General features: G+C 43.4%; 1 protein-coding gene across 1 annotated transcript in view; it reads right to left on the bottom strand.

The window, feature by feature from the left end:
* Positions 1 to 26,744, bottom strand: part of Cilk1 (ciliogenesis associated kinase 1) — a 42,633-nt gene that overhangs the window by 11,938 nt on the left and 3,951 nt on the right. Inside the window, exons 2-8 of the mRNA XM_057769032.1 lie at positions 26,299 to 26,353; positions 22,199 to 22,320; positions 21,126 to 21,205; positions 10,983 to 11,115; positions 7,861 to 8,032; positions 5,649 to 5,816; positions 2,691 to 3,002 (exon numbers count right to left, since the gene is read on the bottom strand). Of these exons, the coding sequence (XP_057625015.1) occupies positions 2,691 to 3,002; positions 5,649 to 5,816; positions 7,861 to 8,032; positions 10,983 to 11,115; positions 21,126 to 21,205; positions 22,199 to 22,320; positions 26,299 to 26,353 (1,042 nt within the window). The remainder of the gene's footprint in view (positions 1 to 2,690; positions 3,003 to 5,648; positions 5,817 to 7,860; positions 8,033 to 10,982; positions 11,116 to 21,125; positions 21,206 to 22,198; positions 22,321 to 26,298; positions 26,354 to 26,744) is intronic.

Genomic DNA, 26,744 nt, shown 5'->3' with positions numbered 1-26,744 from the left:
CATTCATCTGCAAGGGCAGCTGTGGAAAGTGCAGACCCACACTGCCTGCCTCTAACTCATCCTGCACCAACCAGTTTTTCATATTTTTTTTTTGTAAACAAAAGTTCACAAAGTTACATGGAACAAGAATGTAAGAGAGGAAGATATAATAAAGTATCCCTACTATCCTCCTGACACTGTGATAGAGCGGAACAATTCCAGGTTCCGGTCTGTCCTGCTGAGGAACCTGAGACGACAGCACCATTAATATCCATGGTCAAGAGTAGACAGCAATGGGGCTGGAGAGATAGCTCAGAGGTTAAGAGGTCCTGAGTTCAATCCCCAGCAACCACATGGTGGCTCACAACCGTCTGTAATGAGATCTGGTGCCCTCTTCTGGCCTGCAAGTATACATGCAAGCAGAACACTGTATACATAATAAATAAAAAAAAAAATCTAAAAAAAAAAAAAAAAGTAGACAGCAATGAACGAATACATGCATGCTCGTGCTCAGCACACGCTCTCCGTACATAAATGCCAGTGCCCAGCTCATGGACTGGTGCTGTGCACACAGGGTGGGACTTCCCACCTCAATGTACCCAGTTAGGAAAGTCATTAGCCGGGGAGGCGGTGCTGCGGCTCTAAGCACATGCTGCTCCTGCAGAGGACTGGGGTTCAGCTCCTAGCTTGTAATCATGACCGCAATTCACCAGAGAATTCAACACTTCTGACCTTGGAGCATGAACGCGCGTGCACGCGCGCGCGCGCACACACACACACACATTTACAAAATGAAAATAAATCTTAAGAAGAAAAAAGATTCCCTCCTAGGCATGCCCACAGGCTAACCTAATTGAGACAATTCCTCACTATACTTGGTCCCCGGATGAGTTTACATTGCATCAGGCTGACAAAGCAAACCACCACAGGGCATGCGATTCTTCTGACATAATAGAAAGATGGCTAAACTCTAACTTGGGCCTTGTTATAACAGACAAGCGATTATTGCAAATCTTGGTCACCCTGCTGTATTACATCTAATGATGCAAGCGATGGCTTTTCAGTAGCCAGGAAATTATCTCTGATATAATCTTTGATGTACAGAACTAGTACAACGGGATTTCCAAACAGGTAACTTCCCAGGCTTGAGAAAGTGTAAAGTACCAAGAGATGGATGCCCACAGCCCTGGGACATACACATTGTATGGGTTGTGATTCTGGTGGACAGTTGTCCAGAAAAGGGCCCTCTTGTGCATGAAGGTATTAGGGCATGAGACGTGACAGCACTGTGAAGCAAAGGGTAACTCCGGCCCTCTGGCAGGTTGTTATCTTATTGATCCAACACACACTGTTTATTTAAAAATCGGCGGAACAAAGATTTGTGCTCACTTAACACCCCAGCATTGACATCAATTCATAATAATAATATAAAACAGTCTATAGACAGAAGAATGACTTCAGCTCCTTAGGATTTTCAGTATAGGTATTAGGACCTTCCATTGTCAAGGACAAACTGGTCTGGGAGAGGGGACATAAGCTAAGATCTTCTTCCTCAGATGAAGAAACTGACTCTGTAGGGACGAGAACAATGCTCAGTGCTTACTGACGTATTAGCTAGGGTTTCTTTAGCTGTGAGAAAGCACCATGACCAAAAGCACTCTATGGAGGAAATAGCTTATTTCTTTTCCAATCCACCTCTGAGGGAAGTCAGGGCAGGAGCTCAAGCAGGGCAGGCACCTGGAGGCAGGAACAGGAATAGAAGCCATGACAACTGTCTTGCTCCTCAAGTTTTGCTCATCTTGCTTTCTGGTCCCTCCCACATCAACCACTAATTAAAAAAATACACCACAGGCTTGGCCACAGGCCAATATAATGGGGGGGTATTTTCTCACTTGAGGTTCCTTCTTCTCAACTAACTCTAGCTTGTATCAAACTGACAAAATATGCTAGTACTATATATATATATATTATATATTGATATTATATACTAGGTACTATCCTAAAACTTCTCAAGTATTAACAAATTCAGTCCTCAAAATATTTACATTAGGTGAACATTATAATTGTTTCTATTTAACAGGTGAGATATATGGAGAGAAGCCAGGTAACTTACTTAAGGGTACCAAGCTGTTGAAAAACAGAACTCTGGCTATAGAGTCCAGCTTGCTACCTTTACTCCAGGTGCTAGCAGGAATGTGTGATGGTTTGAATTAGAATGTCCATAGGCTCAGATGTTTGAGTATTGAGTCTCCAGTTGGTGGTGCTGTTTGGGTAGGGTTAGGACGCGTGCCCTAGCTAGAGGGAGTATGTCACTGGGGTGGGCTTTGTGGTTTTAAAGTCATGCACCATCCCAGTGTGCTCTCTTTGCTTGGTGTCTGCAGCTCAGGAAGGGAGCCCTCAGCCTCCTGCCCCTACTGCCATGCCTTTGTTCTGCTGTCATGGGCTCTGGAACCATCCACCCAAATAAACCCCTTCTCTAAGTCACCTTCGTCACGGTGTTTATCAGAGCAACAGCAAAAGACCTAATACAGAACGGTACTGTTAATGGAAAAGGCAGATTTTCTATCAAGGGCCTTCTCAAAATGCCACGGTACTGGGGAAATACATGTATAAGATTTCATGCACCGAAAAGGAAAATATTTCATACAATATTTGTAGCCAGAAGAGAATTAACTGAGACTATAGTTTCTTTGTGGATACGTGACACTTACTGGCTGAAGAGTCTTGTTGTGGAGGGCCGGGAAGAATGCTGGGCGTGGCTTGCCCTCCTGAAGATGGCTGATCTCATCTGCCCTGGAAGCTTCACCTTTGTAGGGGTACACAAAATGCTGAGGGGGCTGACTGGTTTGGTTTGGTCGCGAAGAAGTCAGTGTATGTGCCTTGGGTGGGGGCTGGGCAGGAGGGGCTGGCTTGATGTGAGGAGGTGGGGCTGTCTTGTCTTGGACATCTTTCTGTGGTTTTCCTGAATCCCGTGTGATGCTGCCCAGTGGGTGTCCAATCTGGAAGTAAGGATACCGAAGTGCCTGGAATGACAAATGAGGCATTAGAAGAAAAGTCCAGAAGGGACAGGAAACACCATCAGGACCAATGGACTAGAGTTCACATGGCCTGTTCACTACAGGCTCTTAGCCCCAACCTGCTATAAAATAATATACTGTATTGGTGACCCCCTTCTATTTGTTCATATCTGAGTTAATATAAAATTTACATATTAGTTGCAATACTTAAAATTATTTGGGTAAAGCAGATGGTATTAATCTGGGAATGGTGGGACATGCCCACAATCCTAGCACTCAGAAAAACGGAGGCAGGAAGGTCAGAAGTTAAAGGCTAGACTTGGTGAAACAGAAAGTTCAGGCTGGATTATATATATATAAGATTTTGTCTCAAAACCAACTAACCAACAACAAGAACAGCAAAGCAGGCAGGAGGTATCTCTGCCATACCCAGGCTGCGCCAAGAGTACAACACAGGACACACTCAGGCCTTCCCAGAAGACATGGGTTGGCTGCCAGTTGAACGATAATTGAGTTCCTGGTTAACCAACGCATAAACCTTAATGTGTAAAAACTTACAATTCTTTATGAAATTCTATATGTATTCCCTGAATTTGCTGATGGAAGCACTGAAAATAACAGTATTTTCTAGCTGGGCGGTGGTGGTGCACGCCTTTAATCCCAGCACTTGGGAGGCAGAGGCAGGCGGATCTCTGTGAGTTCGAGACCAGCCTGGTCTACAAGAGCTAGTTCCAGGACAGGCTCCAAAACCACAGAGAAACCCTATCTCGAAAAAACAAAAATCAAAACAAAAAACAAAAAAAACCAAAAAAAAACCCAGTATTTTCTTAATGAGTCTGGATCATAAACATGTATAATTAGTGTGTGTAAGTGCAGCTCAGAGGCCTGGACTATGGCATGTAACTAGAAAGAATTCTTTGCAGCCCCTGGCATTTTTGAAAGTCTGGTCTGATTTGGGGGCATTTTTAGCTTTTCTGATACCATTCCTCCATTGGTTTTAGTTATATGAGTTTTGTTGTATTTGTTTAACTTAATATTTTATAGGTATCCTATAGAAAATAAAGTGGCTCATCAGAAATTTTCCTTGCTGCCCTAAAACCATTTGTGAATTTTACTATCAAAAGTGCATGGCCTTTCTAACCATGTCTGACCAGCCAGAGGCTGCTGGCACTAGGCTGTGGCTGCCTCTTTAGGATGTTGAGTAAGAACTTTCCACCCTTTTAACTATCCCCAGCTGTCACCTCTCCAGCTACCACAGATTCTACCTCCACCCGGGCACCTTCTTCCAACAGCTCTGCTGCTTCTATGATAAAGGCTTATAGATCATCTTCTCTGGTCAGAGCTGGTCATTTATTTGATGCTCTAAGCAAAGTGATTAATTGTTCACGAGCCAAGCCGACAAAGGCTCAAACAGAACTAATGCAAAACCAGGCTTGCAGGTGGCAGGTGAGGGACAAGGGCTGCCTTGGCTCTTTTGGGTACATTTCATAATTTAGCAGTGTGGCTCGGGGGAAGTAGGTGGGAACACATTTGGAAGCCCTGCCACCTGGATTCAGCTGCACTATCTGTACCAGTTACTGAATAAGTGATTAGGGAAAATCATTCTCACTTTCTAAGATTTAATTTTCTTACCTACAGAAGGGAAAACAAAAATATTACTGCATAGAATCATCCTTAGGTTGAAATCACATAAAACATACCATGGCATGTACAAAGTACATGAAAATGCCAGCTGCAATTACTCTGTAGCCTGGCTGTGTCTGTTGGCTGCTCTGTCTTTGCTGTCTGTACACGAGGGAGCTGGTTTGGTAAGCTACATTTCAACAGTCAGTGCTGGCTTGTCACCAAAATACTGAACAATCTGAACTCATAGAGAACACTTTAAAATACCTTCAAAGACAGACAGACACATACATACTTCTTTTCTGAGCCATTCTTTATTCCTTGACAGTTTTATGTTTATTTTCTTTCTTTCTTTCTTTCTTTCTTTCTTTCTTTCTTTCTTTCTTTCTTTCTTTCTTTTTTTATTTATTTATTTTTGGTTTTTTCGAGACAGGGTTTATCTGTAGCTTTGGAGCCTGTCCTGGAACTCCCTTTGTAGACCAGGTTGGCCTCGAACTCACAGAGATCCGCCTGCCTCTGCCTCCCGAGTGCTGGGATTAAAGGCATGCGCCACCACCGCCCAGCTTTGTTATTTTTTTCTGTTTTAAGACAGAGTTTCTCTGTGTAGCCCTGGCTGTCCTGGAAATCCCCTGTTGACCAAACTGGCCTTGAACTCAGAGATGTGCCTGTCTCTGCTTCCTGAGTACTGGGACTAAGGTGTGTGCCACCATGCCCTGCTGATAATTTTATATTTATTTTCGTTTGCAGATTACATATATATCACACATTGTGATATATATATATAGTATCATATATATATAGTATCAGATACCAATATTAATGTTCAAAACAAATAAGACTGTTTAATCTTAACTATTTTAATTATGCCCAATGAGTTTCAGATTACTTTAAATTCCTCCAGTTCATAGACGTCGATAGTATTTTCAGCTATGTTACAAAATGAAATCTTGCCATGCAATTCATTGAAATACGCAGTGTTAGGTATAGCTTTCCTAGGAAACACTTCAAACAGAACAAAACCAGGCAAACCTGACTAGCAGTCGGTCGCTTCTTGGGATCCCACTGCAGCAGGTCTCTCAGGAGCTGAATGGCTTCACTGCTAGCATTTGGAATCAGAGTCTTTAAGTTATTGGGTATGCACTGGGGCCAGAGGAAATTCATAGCACTTGATAGCTGGTAGCCTTCAGGCCAGTCAGTCTGCAGGAAAAGACAGGAAATGCTTCTGAGCCGGTGCTGTGTCTGGGGTTAGGAGTCTTCACGAGTGCCCGGAATCAGAGGCGATGGTCGCGTGACTCCACTAGGCAGGTGTAGATGATGAGGCCCAGCTCCCCTAACAGACTACAGAGCATGAAATCTGAGAGACAGTGGGAAAGACAGTGACTTGCCACCAGCTCAGCTTGTTTTACAACCTTTACAGGAGACTGTTCACCTCGGGAGGACAGGGGATTGAAGTCCATAGCATTTTCTCTGCTGTGCGCCCTGACACACGGGTTTTGGAAATTACTAGCATGGTATCTTTGAGGGGGAAGACCAAATAAAATGAAGTAAAGCAAAATACCTATTCCTGGCCCGGTAGATCTGTGAAACTCCATGTGTTCCTGTATCACCAATGACTAAATATTTACGCCGAGAGGACTAACAGAGACACAGCTGCCCTCTTCACACCCCGGTTCTCATGCTCCACATCTGGGGCCCTGGAGGCTGGGGTGAACGCTGGGAAATCTGAACGACGAGGCTCGAGGCTTCTCCAGTCCTAACACTACTGTTTTGTAAGGCATACCCTGATAGAATTTTGACTCTACCGGGAGCCAGCAGGCACCATGTACACCATCCACCCAGACAGTTCTTGGGTGAATGCTGAGTGTCCTGAAATAATTCAATATAAACCCTTCTCTTAAAAATGTCACTGACCTTAAAAGACAAAAAATAGGATATTTATTTTAAAATACAGTAATGAAAAATGACAAAGGCCACCAGAGAGGTAGATATGGATACAAAGAGGAAGGGAGCCAGCAGAGGATTTTGAAAGCCTTATTGTTAAAAGGGTGGCAGTAATGACCTATTCAAACAATTTCAAAAAAATAAACTTTTTCTAGCATGTTTCAGGCTCTAGATTTGATACCTAGTACCACACACAGATACACAGACACACACACACACAAAATGGGGAAGAGGAAAGAGAGAGAGGGAGGAAGGGAAGGAGGGAAAATAAAGATAGAATTCATAAGAGCAATAGTGCTGGGAGCTGGGGAGATAGAGACGAGACGAATCTATTAAGAGCAAAGAACACAGATACAGCGGATACTGGAGAAGCAGTGGGGAGGAGTGCCACTGAGTCCTATGGAGGAAGAAGGGGTCTTGACGGTCACTAAAGAGACGTTCATTCAAGCGAGACACAGAAATGAGGAGGACATTCCAGGGTACAGAGCCAGGCTGGGTACTGCAATGAAGCAAGGAGTTGAGGGGCTGAGCAATGAGTGACCAGATTGAAATAAGGAAGGAAAATCTAGTTACAGACTGACTGAAAGATAAGCTGGAGGGAAAAGCCTGGAAGATGGGGACTGGGGGGACAAGCAATGATGCCCACAGTTCCAGCTCCAACTCTGCAAAGACAAACGGCCTCAGCTGAGCATGGCGGCACATGCCTTTACTCCCGGCACTTCAAAAGGAGGCAGAGGCAGGTGGATCTCTGGGGAGTCCAGTCCATGGTGAGACCTGGTCTCAAAAATCCAAATCCAAACTCAAACCCAACGAACTGGAGAGCGATATGACACTCAGTCTCAAGACTGACCCTCTAGGGACCATGATGAGACCACAGATAGAAATAGGCCATGAAGAAAGGAAGCAAGTTAAATGGTAAGCCCTGAGCTTCAAGGGACTTCAGCCAAAGGCGATGGAGCAAGAAGAAAGGCCCCAAATAGCGTTAAGGATCTGAACGGCTGTATAGGAGAGAGAGAAGCAGGGGTGCAGATTGCCTTTGTGCCCATATGAATGGAGAAATTCTGTAAAGGGATGAGATGGTATCCAGAGGAAGTAGAGAGATCCATGACAAACACCGCAGCTGTAAGCAGAATGAAGGGGAGAAACCGGCTTTTCTAGGGGACCTGGGCAGAGGAGCGCAGTCAAGGTCGCGGTCAAGGTCAAGAGAGACTCTAGAGCAGTCTCGGTGTTGGTGCTGCGCAGCACTGTGGAGAGGCAGAGCAGGAAGCTGCTGCCTACGGCTCATAGTCGATGGCATTACCTTCTTCGGTGTTCCCAACACTTGGCAAATTTTGAAAATCGTGTCAATTTCACTGGCCCCAGGGAAAAGAGGCCGGAGGGTGTACACCTCTGCCATGATGCAGCCCACTGCCCACACATCAATGGGGGAGCTGTAGTTGGTAGACCTCAGGAGTACTTCTGGAGCCCTATACCTGAAAAGAAAAAGTCAACAGCTAGCTATTGCTTCTACTGGTCAGAAGGTAAATTCATTAACAAGTAACTCTTAATTAAAGTATATATATTTTCCTAAATCCAGTGTGATACATGGGCTTATAAGGACTTGACAACTGTTACAGCCAATAATAAAAACATAATAGTTTTAGGGTTGTGGAGATAGCTCAGTGGGTAAGGACCCTTGCACGCAAGTATGAGGACCTGAGTTCAAATCCCTAGCACCCAAGTAAAAAGTCAGGCATGGCTTCATGTGCCTGTTACTCCAGCATTCAGGGGCAGAGGCAGGGAATTTCATGCACTTACTGGATACCCAGCCTAGCCAAAAAGGTGAGCTTTAAAGTTCATTGAGAGACCCTGTCTCAAGGAAATAAGGCTGACAGTGACAGAGGAAGACACTCAATGTCCTTCTCTAGCCTCTCCATAGGTGTGAGCACCTACACAGTCACTTGTATGTACTATATACACGTATACAATACATATACTCTATACACACATGAAAGAGAGGGGGAGAAAGGAAGGACAGAAGAGAAATAAAAAAAGTTGGGATCTACTCTAAGCCTTCTTAAACCTTCTCCATTTCTGACTCTACTTCACGAGAAATTTTTATACCTCCTCAGGTATAAAGGTATATTAAATAGGCATAAAATTTAAGAAGTTACATTTATTTTAATCAATTCTGTGGTGTACATATAATTTTACTATTTATTAAAGATGAAAGCAAAAATTTACCTAATGATTTTTTTTTTTTCAAGACAGGGTTTCTCTGTGTAGCCTGACTGGCCTGGAACTTTCTATATAGACCAGGCTGGCCTTGAACTCAGATATCTGCCTCTGCCTCCCAAGTGCTGGGACTAATGGCGTGCACCATCACATGTGCCGAGACAGAGTGTTAGGTAGCCCAGGCTGGCCAATATCACTCTGTAGCTAAGGGTGACCTTGGACTTCTGCTCCTCCTGCCCCCATCTCCTGGTGCTGGGCTTACAGGCATGAGCCAGCACACCTGGTTGAATAAGGTGCTGAGGGTTGAGCCAGGACTCGTTGCATGGTTGGTGGGTACTCTACTCGCTGAGCCATAGTCTCAGCCCCATCTAATGTCTCCCTCTTTAAAAACATATTTATTTATTTATTAATTATGTATACAACATTCTGCCTCCATGAATGCCGCATGTCAGAAAAGGGCGCCAGATCTCATTGCAGATGGTTGTGAGCCACCATGTGGTTGCTGGGAATTGAACTCAGGACCTCTGGAAGAACAGCCAGTGCTCTTAACCACTGAGCCATCTCTCCAACCCTGACTTCCTTTAAATGAAACTCAACTAGCAAATCAAACACCAATTTTAAAAGTCAAACTCTCTAGCACAATCCAATCCAAAGAGATACTGGGAATGGTAGGAAAATATTAAAAGTCTTTGTTAACTATTATGTTATTCTACAAGGGCAAAAAATCCATCCACATCACTGCAGTTATAACATACGATAGTCTTGAATCTGAGCTGCAAGGCTTTGGGCAGCCTTACTGGCACTGTGTGGCTGGCAGCATACGCACTGAAGAGCACACACGCCATGTGTTCGGAGCCAAAGCAGCAGTGAAGTCCTGCATACAACCTGGGGTCATAGTCAGAAAGCCTGATCCATCACACAGCTGATTCTGAGCTGGTTCTCAGTTGTACACTCAGAGACCTTTTACTATTGCCCGATTTTTCACAACCTCACATTCAGTTACCTGACCACATGCAGGACTGCAGCCCACAGCTTTAAAAGCTATATTCCACTCCCCCCGAGTTGTCTACTAAGCATGGGTCTACAGGAGTCTCTTCCTCCTTCTCTTCCAATGCCTTTAAAGAATTCTGAGTGTGGGTGTGTGCACAGGAGACAGGAGGTGTTGGGTCCCTCTGGAGCTGGGGTTACAAATGACTGGTTATAAGCCACTTGATGAGGGAGGGGGACTGCACTTGGGTCCTCTTTGAGAACAGACAAACTCTAGTGTTCAGCTACTTCTCTTGCATGCAGTAATCCCCTCTGCATCTTCAGAAACACAGGACGGAATTAGGTGGGAAAAAAAGAGAGAGCAGGGAAGAAGGTTGTGGGGTTTCATACAAAAATTATTTTTTTTATATTTATTTATTATGTATACATAATTTGTTTATTATGTGTATGTCTGCAGTCCAGAAGAGGGCACCAGACCTCATTACAGATGGTTGTGAGCCACCATGTGGTTGCCGGGAATTGAACTCAGGACCTTTGGAAGAGCAGGCAATGCTCTTAACCACTGAGCCATCTCTCCAGCCTCCTCATACAAAAATTATTTGGACAAGGGCTAAAGAATTGGCTTGGCCATTAAGAGCACAGGCTGCTTTTGCAGAGGAACCGCATTCAATTCCCAGCACCTACATGACAGCTCACAACCATCTGTAATTTTAGTTCCAGAGGATCTGACCTGCTCAGGCACCAGGCATGCACATGGTACGTGTACACACATATTTGCAGGCAAAACACTCATACACATAAAATAAATCTAAAAACTTTAAAAATTATTTAGACTGTGGACAGTATGTTGGCTTTCCTTTTAAAATTGCTTTGAACACAACAAGCTTATATCTTCATTCAGTAACAAAATACCTGCAGTGTTTGAACTATTTCTTTTTAGTGAGAAGTTAATGCTTATGATTAATACTGTCCTCAGCATAAAGTTTTATTGTTTCTGTTGTTTTGATTTTTTGTTTTGTTTTGTTTTTTGTTTTGGAGACAGGGTCTCACTATGTAACCCTGGCCAGTCTGGAACTCACGCTATAAACCAGGCTCACGAAGAACCACCTGCCTCCTGAGTGATGGGATTAAGAAGTGTGTGTCACCACACCTGGCCTTATATATAAACTGTATCTTTTGAAAGAAGCACAATTAAATAATTTTGAGAGAAAAAGCATTTACCATCTAGTAGACACATAGTCTGTGTATGGCGGTCTTGATCGGATTTCTCGGGCCAATCCAAAGTCTGCAATTTTCACAAGTTCTGGTCCCATGCAGAGGAGGTTCTCAGGCTTTAGGTCCCGGTGGAAGAAGCCTGCAGAGACAGGGAAGGAATCCAAATGCATGCTCCTTTCTGTACCGCACTCTGCAGATCTAACATCTGACAACATCTGTAACAAACAACTCTAACATTTGACATTTGTAACACACGACCAGGCCTTCAGACTTCTTGCAGGGTTTTGGTCATTTCCTTATACAACCCCAAGTTGATCTTTATACATCTTGCTTACAAGGAAGTCCTTTTAAGTACTAAGACTTGTGGCCTGAGATAACCGCAAACCTAACTATCTCAGCAGGAAAAATTCATTCCTATCAAGTCAGCTGAAATAAATTGAGAATAAAACATTTAAAAAGACAATAAATTTTATTGGTATTAAATGTATACTGTAACAACAACAAATACACACACACATACATATAAAATCAAAAAAAATTTTTAAGAGACAAAGGATTAGCCAGTGGGGCTGTGGAGATGCCGCAAGGACGATATTTAATGTGAGAGTCTACCAGGCACACACAAACATCCAGTGACTAGCAAACTCAAACCACCTCCTCTCTGAGGTACCACCCACAAACATCACTCAGGGAGCTTCTCTATCTTACCGGAACACTTGAATGGAAAAGACAACTTTTCAATGTTATTGACAACTGTCAATAACATTGACAGTATTATTAGTTATGCGTTATCATCTCTAACGTTATATCCTGTACCATCCTTGAAAGCTGTATCCTTAATAGGATCCTGACTGGATGTCACCATTTTCATCCCTGCATCAGCTTGTCCAAAACTACGCAAAAACAATCTCTCCTTCTCAAATTCTAATACTATCACTGAGTACCCGGTAATTCTGTTGAATCCGTTCCTTTGATAGTGATGGGCCGGCCCTGCATTTCTTTTAGAATACCTCCTGGCCTTTCTCCCTTTCACCCTGCCTTCCAAGCTCCTCTTCCTGCCTGGGACTGCACCATTGCTTTTTCCTAGACGCCTTCCTCCAGCTTCTCTGGACTCTACACATTCTGGTAATTTAAACACCGTCTCCCTCCAATACACACACACACACACACACACACCTTTGCAATAGCCTCTTTAAGTAATTTAATAAATCTGATCTCTGATCTCTTTTATTTCTACCTAAATGTACTTTCTAACTGAGGAGAGAACTCTGTGGTAAAGGATTTGACTAACCATGATAGGTTCAATCACCCATACTGCAAAGCATATTTCCTAATACTGATCACCAGTTATATAGAGTGTGTTTCACTCAGGTGAAATTCGTCATTCTCTTTAAGTTTACTGTATTTACCTGCTGAGGAATAATTCTTTTATACACTGCAAAGATTTATCACTTGGATTGGTTTAATAAAAGCTGATTGGCAGGAGCCAGGCAGGAATTATAGGCAGGACAACCAAACCAGGAGATTAGGAGGATGATGGGAGAAGAAGGGTGGAGTCAGAGGAGATGAAAGCCAACCGAGGAAGCAGGACATGTAGAAATGAGATAACAAGTCACAAATCACATGGCAAAGCATAGATAAGAAATATGGGTTAATTTAAATGTAAGAGTTAGCTAGTAAGAAGCCTGAGCATTTATAAATAATATTAAGTTTATTTTATTTGGGAAGTGGCTGCCGGTTATTTATTTGGGAGCAGATGGTCAGGACAGGAAAACTCTGCCAATGTTTATCCCCTTAATAATGTGCCCTTGTTCCTTTTTATCTATATCAATCCCAATCTTAACCATTCTCCAAGGTTTATTGAGTTGTCCTTTGTCTAAGAAACCACTTCATAGGTGGGTAGTCACGGCACACGGTTTTAATCCCAGAACTCAGGCCAGTCTGGTCTACACAGTTAGTTCCAGGACAGCCAGGGCTATTATCAAAAAACCAAATCCAAACAAATGAACAAACATTTCACATGCTGCCATGCTTGCATTCTTCCACTCTGTCAAGAAATATTTGGAGGCCATAACAAGTAATTAACTGGGCTCTGTGGATTCAAAGTCACCTAAATGTCATGGTTCTTGGTCTTTCCTTCACAGGGAGAACAGGCCTTTCCCCTGATCATGTGTGGAGTTCTACCGTTTACAGATTTGGTCACCATTTGCCCTGAGTAGAGGGAAGCACTTAACAGTCAAGGCCTTTTACATTTCTGAATGCCTCACCTGTGAGAAAAAGCGTGGCAGTCTCACGACATATGACTGATGACTGAACTGAGGGAAGAGTGAAGGAACTTCACAGTGAACAAAACTTCTACATGGTCCAAATACTCAGGGTCAAGAGAACGGATCAGAGCAGTGAGGAGGATGGAAGAGAGAAAGTCCTAAAAGACTCAACTGAGAACTGAGTGACAAGTGCAATGGCTCAGGAGCGGGGTGGGGACAACGGGGGCTCACTGTTGGATGTCCATATGACAGAGGGCATTCCTGTAGCACTAAACAACTAGCCAAGGCTATTTTCCAGGCTTGCGTCCACTCTAGCAGAAAGTAACTGTGATGTATTTACATGTCAAAATGCAGACTATGCCATGAATGATGGAAAGTAGCAATGGTTTAATAAAAGGGCATTCCTCTGTGCTTGTTATCTGGGAAACAACTGGGCTTAGCATCAAGTCAATTCCCAAATGCACAGTTGCATGGCATAATGATGGGTCTGCAGACTGAGTGGCTGGCTTAGCTGAACTCCATGCCTACATGAAGACTAAGGCACAAAAACGATCACAGACATTCAAGGGGAGCACAGGCAAGAGTAGGAAGTACTCCCTTCACAACACAGGGCCACCTATTTTGCACATCTCAAGGAATTGGGATCAGAGTCAGATCTGGGTTAGACAAGAGACAAGCACAGCAGGTTGTCTGCTTTACAGCGTACATGGATTTGTAGGTATCAGTTCATGCGCTGAGATTCACTTAGATTTCAGGGCTTCATCTTTATTCTGCCACTGTCCTGACACAGACCCGATGGTCTTCCAAAGACCAATTTCAAGAATTCTATCTAGCTTTGTAGTAAACCAAATACAAATAATTATAAGAACCAAACTTGAGGTTCTTAGCTTATGAAACTTAGGAGTGATTCAGTATTAGTCAAGAATGGCCTTTTCAATAAAAGAAAAAAATCTGACTGACATAGCAAAATCCAGATGGTTTATTATCAGCTCAATAAAACATTATCCACCAGATGAGTGATGTCTGTTCTAAGTCTTGGTATAACTGAGTCACTGCGTTGGGAATCTTTACTCTTGCAAACACCTGCCAGCTCTCAGAAGGCCTGACTGTATGTACCCATCTTGGAAACGAATTAAGAATTATGCAACTATTAGAATCATCTTTTGTCAACATACCTAGGACCCTTGAAAACTGTGAGACAATTTCTCTACCTAAAAATTCAAGCACTCTAAAAACTCCAGTAAAAGAAGAAATAGCAAGCATCATTTTCTTACTGAACAGATGGGAAAACCCAATCATGGGCAGGGGGCAAAGAACGGCTCACAATCCCACCAAAAAATGTGTCACAGCCCAACGGTGCCAAGTACTACTACCCTCTCCCTCTCGGCTCCCACACCTAGACCTTTGTGGCTTTGATCCTCTCAATTCCAGATCAACACCGAGTCTCCTAGTAGAATTTCCCTTCCTCCTCTAATTGGGGGTAATTATTATTTATAAACTTATGTGGCATTTCTCTTACAGTGACTCATTTGTTCTCAAACATCCTCCACCCATAGCAACTCACTCCGTCTAGAACACCTACACCAGCTCCCATCTTCTCCAGTCCAGTGCGTCCTATCACACTGGGGCTCACACAGGCATCACCTGAACACGCCTCACCTTTTCTGCATCCACTGTGAGCCACGCTCTTCTGTGCACCCAGCACCCTCCCCCGACAGAAGGCTTCATCCTTTCCCTCATGGCTTACCCGTCTTACTTCTAGTTTCGCAGAGAACATGCACATTAATCAAAAGGGGAATGATGAATCAAATTCTTCACTTATTCCTCTTTTTATACGTCATCTGTTTCAGTGAAACATGACTATTTCCATTTAAAGAGACAATGCAGCTTAGGATGTGAATGTGTAGACCAGCAAGAACGCCTAGTCATTTAACCCTCTGGTGCCCGAGTTTCCTCATGGGTGAAATAGAGCCTAACATAGCTCAAAGGCTTATTTCGCAGAATGAAACACATTGTATCCATAAAGCTTTTAGAGGGCAGTGTCCACACATGAGCCCCTTGCAAGAGCCCGTCATGCGAATGGCTAACAGAAAGTTCTCTCTGGTGACCTCCCCCAAACTGTCAACATGGGCTTGTGTATGTGCTATCATTTTTTACAGATAAGAATTAAGGCTTGTGAGGCTGGTGACAAGTGCCACTTGGGAGGAGGTGGCACTAGAGCTCTGCTCCAATTCCTGCCTGGACCTGTGCTCTGCTGAGGTGTGCAGTGTGGCCCATAAGCCCCCTTCTGCCTCCTGACTTGACAATGGGAATCCTAGCCGTGCCATCAGACATCATGCGACAGCAGAGTTCTGCCACAGTAAGGACCTTCCTGTTCAAACGCCTTCCGAACACAGAAAAAAGACCCTTCATTTAAGTTCAGGATTCCACCTGCCTGCCCAGCAACAGGAGAATTTCCTCTTTCATTCTGACACAAGATTTTCATGAATAACTTCAAGGAAGAAAGGAAAACCTCAAGGAAGACTTTCCCTTGTCCATATTTTATTACTGATGATACTGATTAAATAAGAGGAAATGATTAAAGAGTAATTAAATATGAATTTACGTAGCACATCTTCCTGTTGTAAAAGTGATTTCAGATAACTTCCACCCTCTTTCCCTTCCACCCTTCCTTGAATCTAAACCTGTAGTGCCCACATTGAGAGGAAAAGTAGGCCACAGGAGCAGCAGCAGGCGGATAGAGAAGGGCTGTGCCAAGGTCACACGCTTAAGACATTGGGGAGGCTCGGAGACACAGCATCCCCCTCCAGGGCAAAACACCGCCCTCTAAACCACCAAATACATTTTCAGTACCTGATGGGGAAGTGGGCTCTGGAAAGTTGAAGGGTAAGGTCAGGAGGAGATACAAAATTTGTATTATATTCCTGCAAGGACATGTGCTTTGGCATTGTTCAGACAGTATCAAGTATGGCCATGTGCTCTTGTCCCATGGGGGTAAAATACTCAGTGACATGAAATATGACCATAGCAACTACATGCTGTGCTGTTCTTCCCTCTCTGAGGAGTAGACTCCCCAGGGGCAGACTGTACCTTCTCACTGTGAGAATGAGCTATGGGGAAGGGCTGGAACCACTAGACAGCTCTATGAAGTGTGTCAGATGGTTCTTTTGTCACGACAGGAGAGGGGTACACGTGCTCGTAACTAACCAAAGTCATCAACACACAAACCCTCTAAGTTAAAAACAAAATCAGATTGATTTATTAGTTGTGTATGTGTACAAGTGTTACCAGGGCATGTGTGTGGAGGTCAGAGGGCAACTCACTCCATTAAAAATGAACTCGTTTTGCCAGGCTTGGTGGTAAGTGCTCTTACCCATTGAGCATCTCTCTCTCTGTCCCCAGACCCTTGTTTATACATAAAAATAATGTAACAAACAAACAAACAAACAAAAGGAGCCAGGACTTCAGAATTTAGTGTCTACTCCATTACCACCGTTACCATCTTCTTCCTCTAAACCTCCCCAACAGACTCCCCTGCCAAGGCTGCAGTGAGATCTCTGCAGAGCTTTAAGCCTCTCAGAGATGCAGTTGCCTCTTCTTTGAAAGCCATAGCTACTATCTGTTCTTTCTACCTGTGAAGTTGACGAGGAAATGAGAAAGGTAATAGATGAAGTTAGCTCCAATCAGAACTGGGCGTACAGCTGTTGGGAAAAATGTCAGCCACCACCTCTGGAGATGGCCAGGGTAGTGAGGCTGTGAGCGCAGTCTGATGCCTCCACAGCTGAATCTTCCTCTGCGGTGTTTGCACACACACTCTCAGTGGGTAAGGCCTGAAAGTAACGGCGGTACAGAGCTCCAAAGGACTCTTGAGGGGTGCTAAATTGTTAGCTCAAGATAATTATACCAGCCGGGTGGTGGTGGCGCACGCCTTTAGTCCCAGCACTTGGGAGGCAGAGGCAGGCAGATCTGTGAGTCTGAGGCCAGCCTGGTCTACAAAGCGAGTTCCAGGACAGGCCCCAAAGCTAAAGAGAAACCTTGTCTCAAAAGAAAACCAAAAAATTAAAAAGAGAGAGAGAGAGAGAGAGAGAGAGAGAGAGAGAGAGAGAGAGAGAGAAGATATTTACACTAAATCTAGAAATTGCCAAAAAGGTTCAACCCAGTCTCCTTACTGAGTAATGAATCCATTTGTTTGTGCAATGTTTACAGTGGCAACATCCATAGACTGAGAATGTATGGGCTTCTTCCTGTGTCTACATGCTAAGATGACCTCAAATGTCCTTCTCAGAGTACTTCTGTCTTCTCCCACAGATGTCCATGTCTTGGCTACATATTCATGGGAAAGTTTTCAATCCAGCCTCATCTGATCTGCAGTGGTTAGAACCAGCGAGGTTGCAGGGAGAGAACCAGCGAGGTTGCAGAGAGAGAACCAGCGAGATTCCAGGGAGAGAACCAGCGAGGTTCCAGGGAGATTACTGCCTCTCTTCACTGCTGCTTAACTTTTCACAAGCTCAGCGAAGAGAAAAAACACAAACGGAGAGTTTCCTGAAGGGCATACAGTATGCTTCCCTTTGGACATTCTAAATCTCTCTATGGAATACCCACACCATCCCTGAAGTGAGTCACACTGGGGCAGGGCAGAACTGCTTTTTCTGATCAGGTGACAAAACCGGCCTACAGTGAAAGCTATCAAACAAAACTGGCCTATGCAGCCTGCCATGTGTTTGTATAAAATCACGTGGCACACTATCCCCTGCAAAGGGTCCACGAGAAAGTGCTTTCCTGGCCAGGGTATCAAGAATAATTCTGGGCCCAGTAAGATGGCTCAGCAGGTGAAAATACTTGATTCCAAGCCTGATGATATGAATTCAAAACCCCTGTGAGGGTGGAAGGAAGAGGATTTATTGCAAGACTCCTGCAAGCTATCCTCTGTACCCATGCTGTGACACATGTATGTGCATATGTACACACAAACACACACATGCATGCATGCATGCACAAATTAGATAAGTAAATGTAAAATGAAGGTCTTAATTTAAAAAATAGTAGTTTTGCTTTTGGTAACTAGTTAAGTTTTAAATAAAAAACTACACATGTTCTAACTAATTATATTTCACATTTTCCATTGTATAACAAGCTCAGAAACAAATCTGTTGTTTGCTTCTTCTACTGAAATAAAATTTGCTGGCATACTTCAATGAAAGAATGGATGAAGAAAGTATGGAGTATATACATATTAGAGTACTACTCATCAGTAAAAAACAATGACTTCTTGAATTTTGCATACAAATGGACGGAAATAGAAAAAACACTATCCTGAGTGAGGTAAGCCAGACCCAAAAAGAGGAACATGGGATGTACTCACTCATATTTGGTTTCTAGGCATAAATAAAGGACATTGAGCCTATAATTCATGATCCTAGAGAAGCTAAATAAAAAGGTGAAGCCAAAGAACAACATATAGGCATCCTCCTGAATATTAACCTTCATCAGGCGATGAAAGGAGACAGAGACAGAGACCCACATTGGAGCACCGGACTGAAATCTCAAGGTCCAGATCAGGAGCAGAAGGAGAGAGAGCACGAGCAAGAAACTCAGGACCGCGAGGGGTGCACCCACACACGGAGACAATGGGGATGTTCTATCGGGAACTCACCAAGGCCAGCTGGCCCGGGTATGAAAAAGCATGGGATAAAACCGGACTCGCAGAACATAGCAGACAATGAGGACTACTGAGAACTCAAGAACAATGGCAATGGGTTTTTGATCCTACTGCACGTACTGGCTTTGTGGGAGCCTAGGCAGTTTGGATGTTCACCTTACTAGACCTGGATGGAGGTGGGTGGTCCTTGGTCTTCGCTCAGGGCAGGGAACCCTGATTGCTCTTTGGGCTGACGGGGGAGGGGGAGGGAAAAGGGAGGCGGTGGCGGGGAGGAGGCAGAAATCTTTAATAAATAAATAAATAAATAAATTTGCTGGCATACTGGACAAATCCTCCAAACATTATAGGCTATTACGAATGCTGTTGGTTAGCCTCCATAACCAGAGTATAAGACTCTATTGCTGAAGTCACCATTTACTTATGCCATCAAACATGGAGAAATCAAGCTAATGTCAACTAGAAGCTTCAACCCTGCAACCTACAACCGTGACCCGCCTTCAAAATACACTGGTGCAATAGTGGCACAAAGGTAATGGGAGCAACCAACCACTGTTTAAGAAATGAGACTTAAGGCCTGTTCCATAAGATGGAACCCACACTTGATACCACCAATGAGGCCAAGAAACTAAGACCAGATAGGTCATGGGCCCAAGAGGAGACTCTACTACTACAGCAATCAAACAACTTGTAATGACATATTGCTATATGTCCATAGATAAGTGTGTGGTTCACCTCTTATTGGAAATGCTTCTTCTTGCAATAGATAGCAACTAACACAGAGACCCACAACTGGACAGTGTGCAGACAATGAGAGACCTTGGAGCACTCAGCCCTGAATGGGATGTCTTTATCAAACCCTTCTCCTCAAGGCTCAGGGGTTTAGGCAGAGAGGAGGCAGAAGGACTGTGAGAGCAAGAGGTGGGGGGTGACTCTAAAGAAACAGCATCCTCAGACACAACAGGGCTGGTGCAAGCCATTTCGACTCACAGAGACTGTGACAGCACACAGAAGACCTGTACAAATTCATGACAGAAAAAATCTGCGCAGAAGTGGACACAAAGTCCCAGTCCTAATCAAGGAGCTACATGACACTCGCTGAGTAAGAGAAAATCAATTTTCTCCAGTGGAGTGATATGAGATATATTAACCACACTCCAACTCCAGTCTATTGTTGAGGTGCAGGTGGACAATACAAAACAGATTCCACATTTTTTGTGTGCTTTTTTTTTTTTGGTTGTAATTTAGTAATAATTGACCTTTTTTGAGAAAGAACATGAAATTGGGTGGGTAGGGAGGTAAGGAGGATATAGAAGGACTTGGGGGAGGGGAAAGAATATGATCAAAATATATTATATGAAAACATTTTAAAATAATAAGTAAAAAAAAAAAAGAATTGGGCATAATATGACCTTACATTCCTACTACCATTCCCACCATAGTGGATTATATCCTTTCTTTCCATTTTTCTTTAGGCAGGGTCTTACTATGGAACCTTGGCTGGCCTCAGACTTGCTATGTAGACCAGGCTGGTCTCAAACTCACAGAGCTCTTCCTGCCTTTGCCTCCAAGTGCTGGGATAGAAGGACTGTGCCACCACACTCAGCTATCTCCCCTCTTAAATCGTGAGCCAGAATAAATGTTTGATGCCTCTAAAAAGAAAAAAAAAACACAAGAAAGGAAAAGAAGAAAAAGAAAACAAAAAAAGAAGGGAAGAAAGAAAGAGAGGCTTTGTCTCCCTGCCCTGTTTTGCCTTTGCCTCTTCTTCAGTTTGCTAAGTTTTAATTTATTTTGCTTTTCTGTATTGTATAAAATTTTAGGACACTCTGGAATATAAATGATATAGAAAAATGAGCAGCACAGTGCAGAGATGTTAGTGTGGGCTACGCACAACATATATACTACCTCAGAATTCTGATCTGAGGTCTACTGTGGGCTACACACCACACATGACTACCTCAGAATTCTGATCTGGGGTCTCTTGTTGATACATCAGAAAATGGTGGGAAATAATTCCTAGATCTATCTATAACTAACAAGCTCAGTTCTTAAACTAAAGAACACACACACACACACACATAGGCAAATTCAGAAATCAAAGTCCCGAGGGAACATCCTCCGAAAGCCATTGTCAGCTTGTCAGCTCTACAGCCATTAATACTTCCTGTGTTATCTACCTGAGGATATTTCATGCTATTCAGAAGCATAATATTGCAAATAACTTACCGTGTTTATGAATGAATGCCAGTCCTTGCAATATCTGATACATTATATTCCGTATAGCAGACTCTGGAAACAACTTATTTCTGCATGGGCCAGAAGAAAACAAAGTTAAAAAGCTGAGTTTCGGTAGTAAAAGGAATCTACTCTATTATATAGTATGAAATTAAGAAATTTTTACTAGATCCTTTGATGATAAACAGCAGAGAAAAATAATCTCTTTTTGATACAGTGACGCTAAATAATAAACACCAATTCTATTAAGCTCTATTATAAAAAAGAATAAACTTTTTACAATAATGAATAAGAAACTTGTAACACTGTGTCTAAAAATAAGCTAGGCATGGTGGCCACACCTGTAATCTCAGAACTCAGAAGGTTCACAGAGAAGAATCTTGAGTTTCAGGTCAGCCTAAGAAGGAAACTTTCTCAAAACAAAACAAAACAACAATACAAAATGTGCCAGGCGGTGGTGGCGCACACCTTTAATCCCAGCACTTGGGAGGCAGAGGCAGGAGAATCTCTGTGAGTTCGAGACCAGCTTGGTCTACAAGAGCTAGTTCCAGGACAGGCTCCAAAGCCACAGAGAAACCCTGTCTCGAAAAACCAAAAAAAAAAAATGCAAAATGAATTTCTGTATTGCAAGCTGCTTCCTGGGAGATGTCTCAAGGCTCCCGGGCACAGGAATGTGCTTGGATCCTTCACCTAGCTGGCAGATGGTCATGAAATCCAGAGTCGTGACTGTTAAAGGACTACAGGAAGATCTAGAAAACTGAAGTAAGCGAAGCAAAAAATACATCGCCTTTGCAATATTAATTCATAAGAATGTTCTGACTACAAGGCTGGAAAGACGGCTCAGAGGTTAAGAACACATATCGCTCTCACAGAGGACCCTTGAGAGTTCAATTCCAGCGCCCACACTGGAGTGGCTCGCCGTAACTCCAGCACTATTGGGAGCTGGCACCTCTGGCCTTGGTGGGCACTCATACATATATGCACCCCTACACGTATAACTAAAAAGAATAAAAATAAATCTCAAAGACACTTGGTTAAAAACTAAGGTCATGACTGAGGCACACCGTTCTTTAATGAGCTGGTAAAGGTTTTCCTTCATGTACTCAAAGATGAAATAGAGATGATCGTTTTCCCTGATGACTTCTTTCAGCTTTACAATGTTGGCGTGATTGAGCTTCTTTAAAGACTGAAACGAGGCGAGAAAGAGAAACAAACAAAATCAGAAAACAAGTGTCTCTAACAGGGAAAGCCACCCTAAGCACAATTAGAAAGGGATTTCTATTTGAGAACGCAAACATGAATTACATCTGATTGACAACTTAGTAAACAGTACTTCTCTGAAGTCAACATAACCTTATCTAGAAACATGACTTTGACAGACTGACTAGAGGGTAGGCATATGATCACTAGCTGGTATTCCTGGCTGCCCAGCCCGGAGCAGTAGGGCAGGACTATTTTTGTGGCAATAGGCCCAGGCTATTTTAGGCTCCCTCCCTCCAGATCACGGAATTCAGGCTGTGCAAGTAGCTAGAAGGGAACCAATAAAGAAAGACATGGCTTTAAATCTTCCAGAGCTGGAGAAGGCAGCCAGTTAAGGGTGAGGTCGCCAGACAGCAGCCTGCAGACAGGGTCAACAAGAAACTCCTCAAAGGCCTGAGGCTGATAGCCTGATTCTCTAGACTTTCTTCAGACTCGTGTGCCTGAGACAAAACGCTCCTTCTTACAATGTGTGTTGTGGGAATTCATTCCGCCAATAGTTTTGGGGTACCGGTCTTAGGGTGTGGCTTTTGTGTGTGGATACCATCTCTTATAAGGAAGAGGAGGGGGCTCTTTCGCTCTCTTGTGTGTTGGCTGGAGACTGGATTGCTGCATCCATTGGCCCCAGGGCAGAACGGAAGACTGTGCTGGTTCTCTACCTTGTTGGTATTCGTAAATGTCCCCTAATAAATCTTTGTTTGAGCTCTTGTGACTTCACAAAACATTGCCTGCAAATGTGAGTTCTAATTACTGGGGCGGGGGTAAGGTAGGGACGTGGGGGAGGGGATGAAGACTTCATTGACGAAATAGTGAGTCAAAGGTCTAAGGGCAACAAAGGTGAGAGAGTCCGGCAGCAGCTGCGGAACATGGACATGATTCAGAAGATGATACACAAGCTTCTGATTTCTCCTCTTACGTATGTACTTTTTTTTCTAAGGCCATTTGAACGTAGCCCTGTACATACGACTTTCCATAAACACCACCTGGTAATGATGAACAAAAACGCTGTCCTGTTAGTGACCAGCAATCAGTATCCAGAGACACCCAGTCTTTGGGAGGGCTACCTGGATGATCAGAATTTGAACCTTAAAAAGTCTTTGCCCCCACAGGGCAATGAGGTCAACAATGACAAATTACAGAAGGTTCCCTATCTTTTCATTAAAAAGAACATCCTTTTAATAAAACAGAATGTGTGCAGAAGGAAAAGTTAAAGTGACCACCCAAATCCCGAAGGATCCAAATATCAAAACTTTGATCCACATAGCTCAGAAGAGAGAGGAAACACAGGTAGTGGATAAAGACCAGGTGAGGCTTTTCTGGAACCTTCACCCCAAAGGACAAATTATTGCCAAGTCATTTTGCTGGCATGGATCCTCAGCAGTGCTGGCAATAATCTTTGAGGATGACCCAGCCAGGCTGGTTATTCCTTTCATTGGGGTTGGATTCCCGGGTTTCCATGAATAGCAGCACATGCTGTTGTTCACTGGCTGCTCCTGATTGCAGCCATCTTTCTTGTCTGTTTGCTTAAAGCACATCACAAGCAGCCCTCGGTGAGCAGCTTCGTGGCAAATTAATTCAGAAAAAGAATGAAGCTGGTTTTAGAGCTTCTCTAGATGGTACTTCTGTAAGGAGCACAGTGGTTCGGCTCTGAGGCTGTGGTCTGTCTGAAACATGAAGGACAGGCCCAGGCCTAGGAGTGGCTTCAAGCTCCAATTTTAGTGAGGTTGTTGAGTAAGTTAAATTTTCTGTCCCTCTAATTTGTAGAGTTAATTTTGTTCATAGAATTTTATAGTATTCACTTTGCAAAGATATATTTCCAGAAAGAAGCATCTTATGTGGTTATAGAAAAGTCCCTGAAGTAGCAGAGACAAACCATTTGTGTAAGAGCAGATAAGCATTAGTAGTGACCTAAAATAAACCAATAGTTCCCACAGGGACATACGCCACAGATGAATCAATAGTATCAATTTTGACCCCTTCAGGGACTTGTCAACACTTTCCTCCCTGTTAAAACTATAATGTATTATACCCTAAGGATAAGCCTGGTGTAAGGCAGTGTTTGATTCTCAGAGGCCAGCAGCCTAGCTGAGAGCATAAGGTATGAATTTAAAATGCATGTAATACATGGCTTGGCTTGGTGGCATGTGTTGCACGCCTTTGATCATATAGCACTTGGTTGGCAGAGGCAGGTGGATCTAAGACCAAGGCCAGTCGGGACTACACAGTGAGACCCTGTCTCAAAATCAAACAAATAATGAATGTAACAAATAAAGAAGACATATTAAAGGTCAAAGGTAAGGTAGAGACAAAAGCACATGATAGTTTATCCTCACTATCAACTTGATGGGACCTACAATCACTTAGGAGACACACCTCTAGGCATGACTTGGAGGAAGACCCACTCTGAGTGTGGGCAACACCAGGCTTGGGGTCCTGAATAGAATAAAAAGGGAAAAGAGGAAGGCAGGCTTGATGATGGACACCTATAATGCCAGTATTTGGGAGCTGAAGGCAAAAGAATCAGGAGTTCATGGCCAGTCATGACTCATAGTGGACTCGAGGCCAACCTGATTACATGAGAATTTGTATCAACAAAAAGAGAAGGAAGGGAAAAGGCAAGCTAATACCAGCATTCATTACTCCTCCTCCTAATAGACTTGATACAGAACAATGGCATCACTCTTGCTGCCATACTAGTATACTGTGCCTTTGCCTACTGAGTGCTGAGATTAAAACTGTGCGCCACCATGCCTGGCTGCTCTTCTTCTACTTTTTTTTTTTTTTTTTTTTTTTTAAAAACAAGGTCTTGCCATGTAGGTTTGACTGGCCTGCAGCTCACTACAAAGACCAGGCTGGCCTTGAACTCGGAGAGTCACCTGCCTCGGCTTCCTAAGTGCTGGTATTAAAGTCATGCACCACCATACCTGACAGAGTATTTTCCACTTGTTACAACACAAACAATATCCTTTGGCTTATGGAGTTTAAAAGAGTTATGACCTTGCCCTTTATGAACAAAGTGTGCGTGTCCCTGCTCTAGACTGGAAGCCCTATTCATGTATTAAAGGGCTGGTTTCAAATCCTACTGGGCTTTCCAAACAGCGCTGAGTGAGAGGCCCCCCTCCAGAGCACATGGAAAAGCCTAGTGGTCACTCTACCTGAGGAGATGCTACAGGAGGACTAAAGCAGAATGGAGAGGAGAAAGGAAGGAGAGAAAGAAAAGAGAACAAAAGCAAAGGTGAAGGGCTGGGCTGGACCTCTGCTCTGGAGCACCTGCCAAGTAGGCATGAGGTCCTGGGATTGCACACCAGCACTGGACAGAAAAACAAAAAAACCCAGGCATGGTGGAGCCTGTACGTCAGAGCAGCTGGGAAGCTGCAGAGCTAAGGAGGACTTCTAGCTCAAGGCCAACCTGGGCTACATAGGCACACTTCGTCTGGAAAAAAGAAAGAAAGGAAAGGAAAGGAACAAAACCAGTGAAGACACATGCTATGCAATGCTGACAAAGCGCTATGTTAGGCAAAGGATTCCATCACACACTGTAACAGAGTACAAGGAAATGCAAGAGGTGCTGCTTTGTATCCAAAAACAAGCTACAGGGAGCCGGAGTTTCCTGTGCCTCACTGGATAGGAATGACACCTACGGAGGCAACAGTCCACCAAATCAACACTTACTGAAAGATACTGGTTGAAGAAATCCAGCAATGACAAAAGTATTCTAGTAATTATATATTCATTAAGTAAGGCAGCAATTTTCCACTTTTGGATACCAGCTGTATCATATCCTTTCTCTTTCATAGCATTAGCGAAAAAATGCAAATGGAATGACTACCGCAACTCTAAATCTAGCCATGAATACAGCTAGGCTAAGCAGCCAAACAGAATTATTCCCTGGTAAATTCATAAATACCTTAACTTCCCGAAGGTTCATGCATTCTTCCCAGGAGTAAAACTTTCTTTTCATTCTGAAAGAGAAGAAAAAGAAATAGCATGCTTATTCCAAGTGATAGGCCGAACACCATTTCTTAAAAATGTTTTCATCCAGGGCTGCAGGGTAGCTGTGCTAAGAGCATTGCATGCTCCTGCAGAGAACACATTCAGTCCCACACCCATGCAGGCAGCTCGAGTTGCCTGCAACCCAGCTCCAGGGGACCCAATGTCATTTTCTGGCCTCTGGGGGCACACATGTGCACACATGTGACAAGCATACATGAATGCACACACAAATAAAAATAAAAATTAATTTTTTTCATTCTGAACCTAACCAATGTTGGTTTCAATTTTTATAAAATATTATACCATCTAAAGAAGCCCTTATTTTAAAACACGGTAAGTCAGTCCAATCTAAGCCAGTAA

The sequence above is a fragment of the Chionomys nivalis genome, chromosome 4 (assembly GCF_950005125.1).
Source record: "Chionomys nivalis chromosome 4, mChiNiv1.1, whole genome shotgun sequence".
In the NCBI taxonomy this organism is placed as follows: Eukaryota; Metazoa; Chordata; class Mammalia; order Rodentia; family Cricetidae; genus Chionomys; species Chionomys nivalis.
The sequence above is the reverse complement of the archived record's forward strand: the minus strand, read 5'-3'. Positions and strand labels throughout refer to the sequence as shown.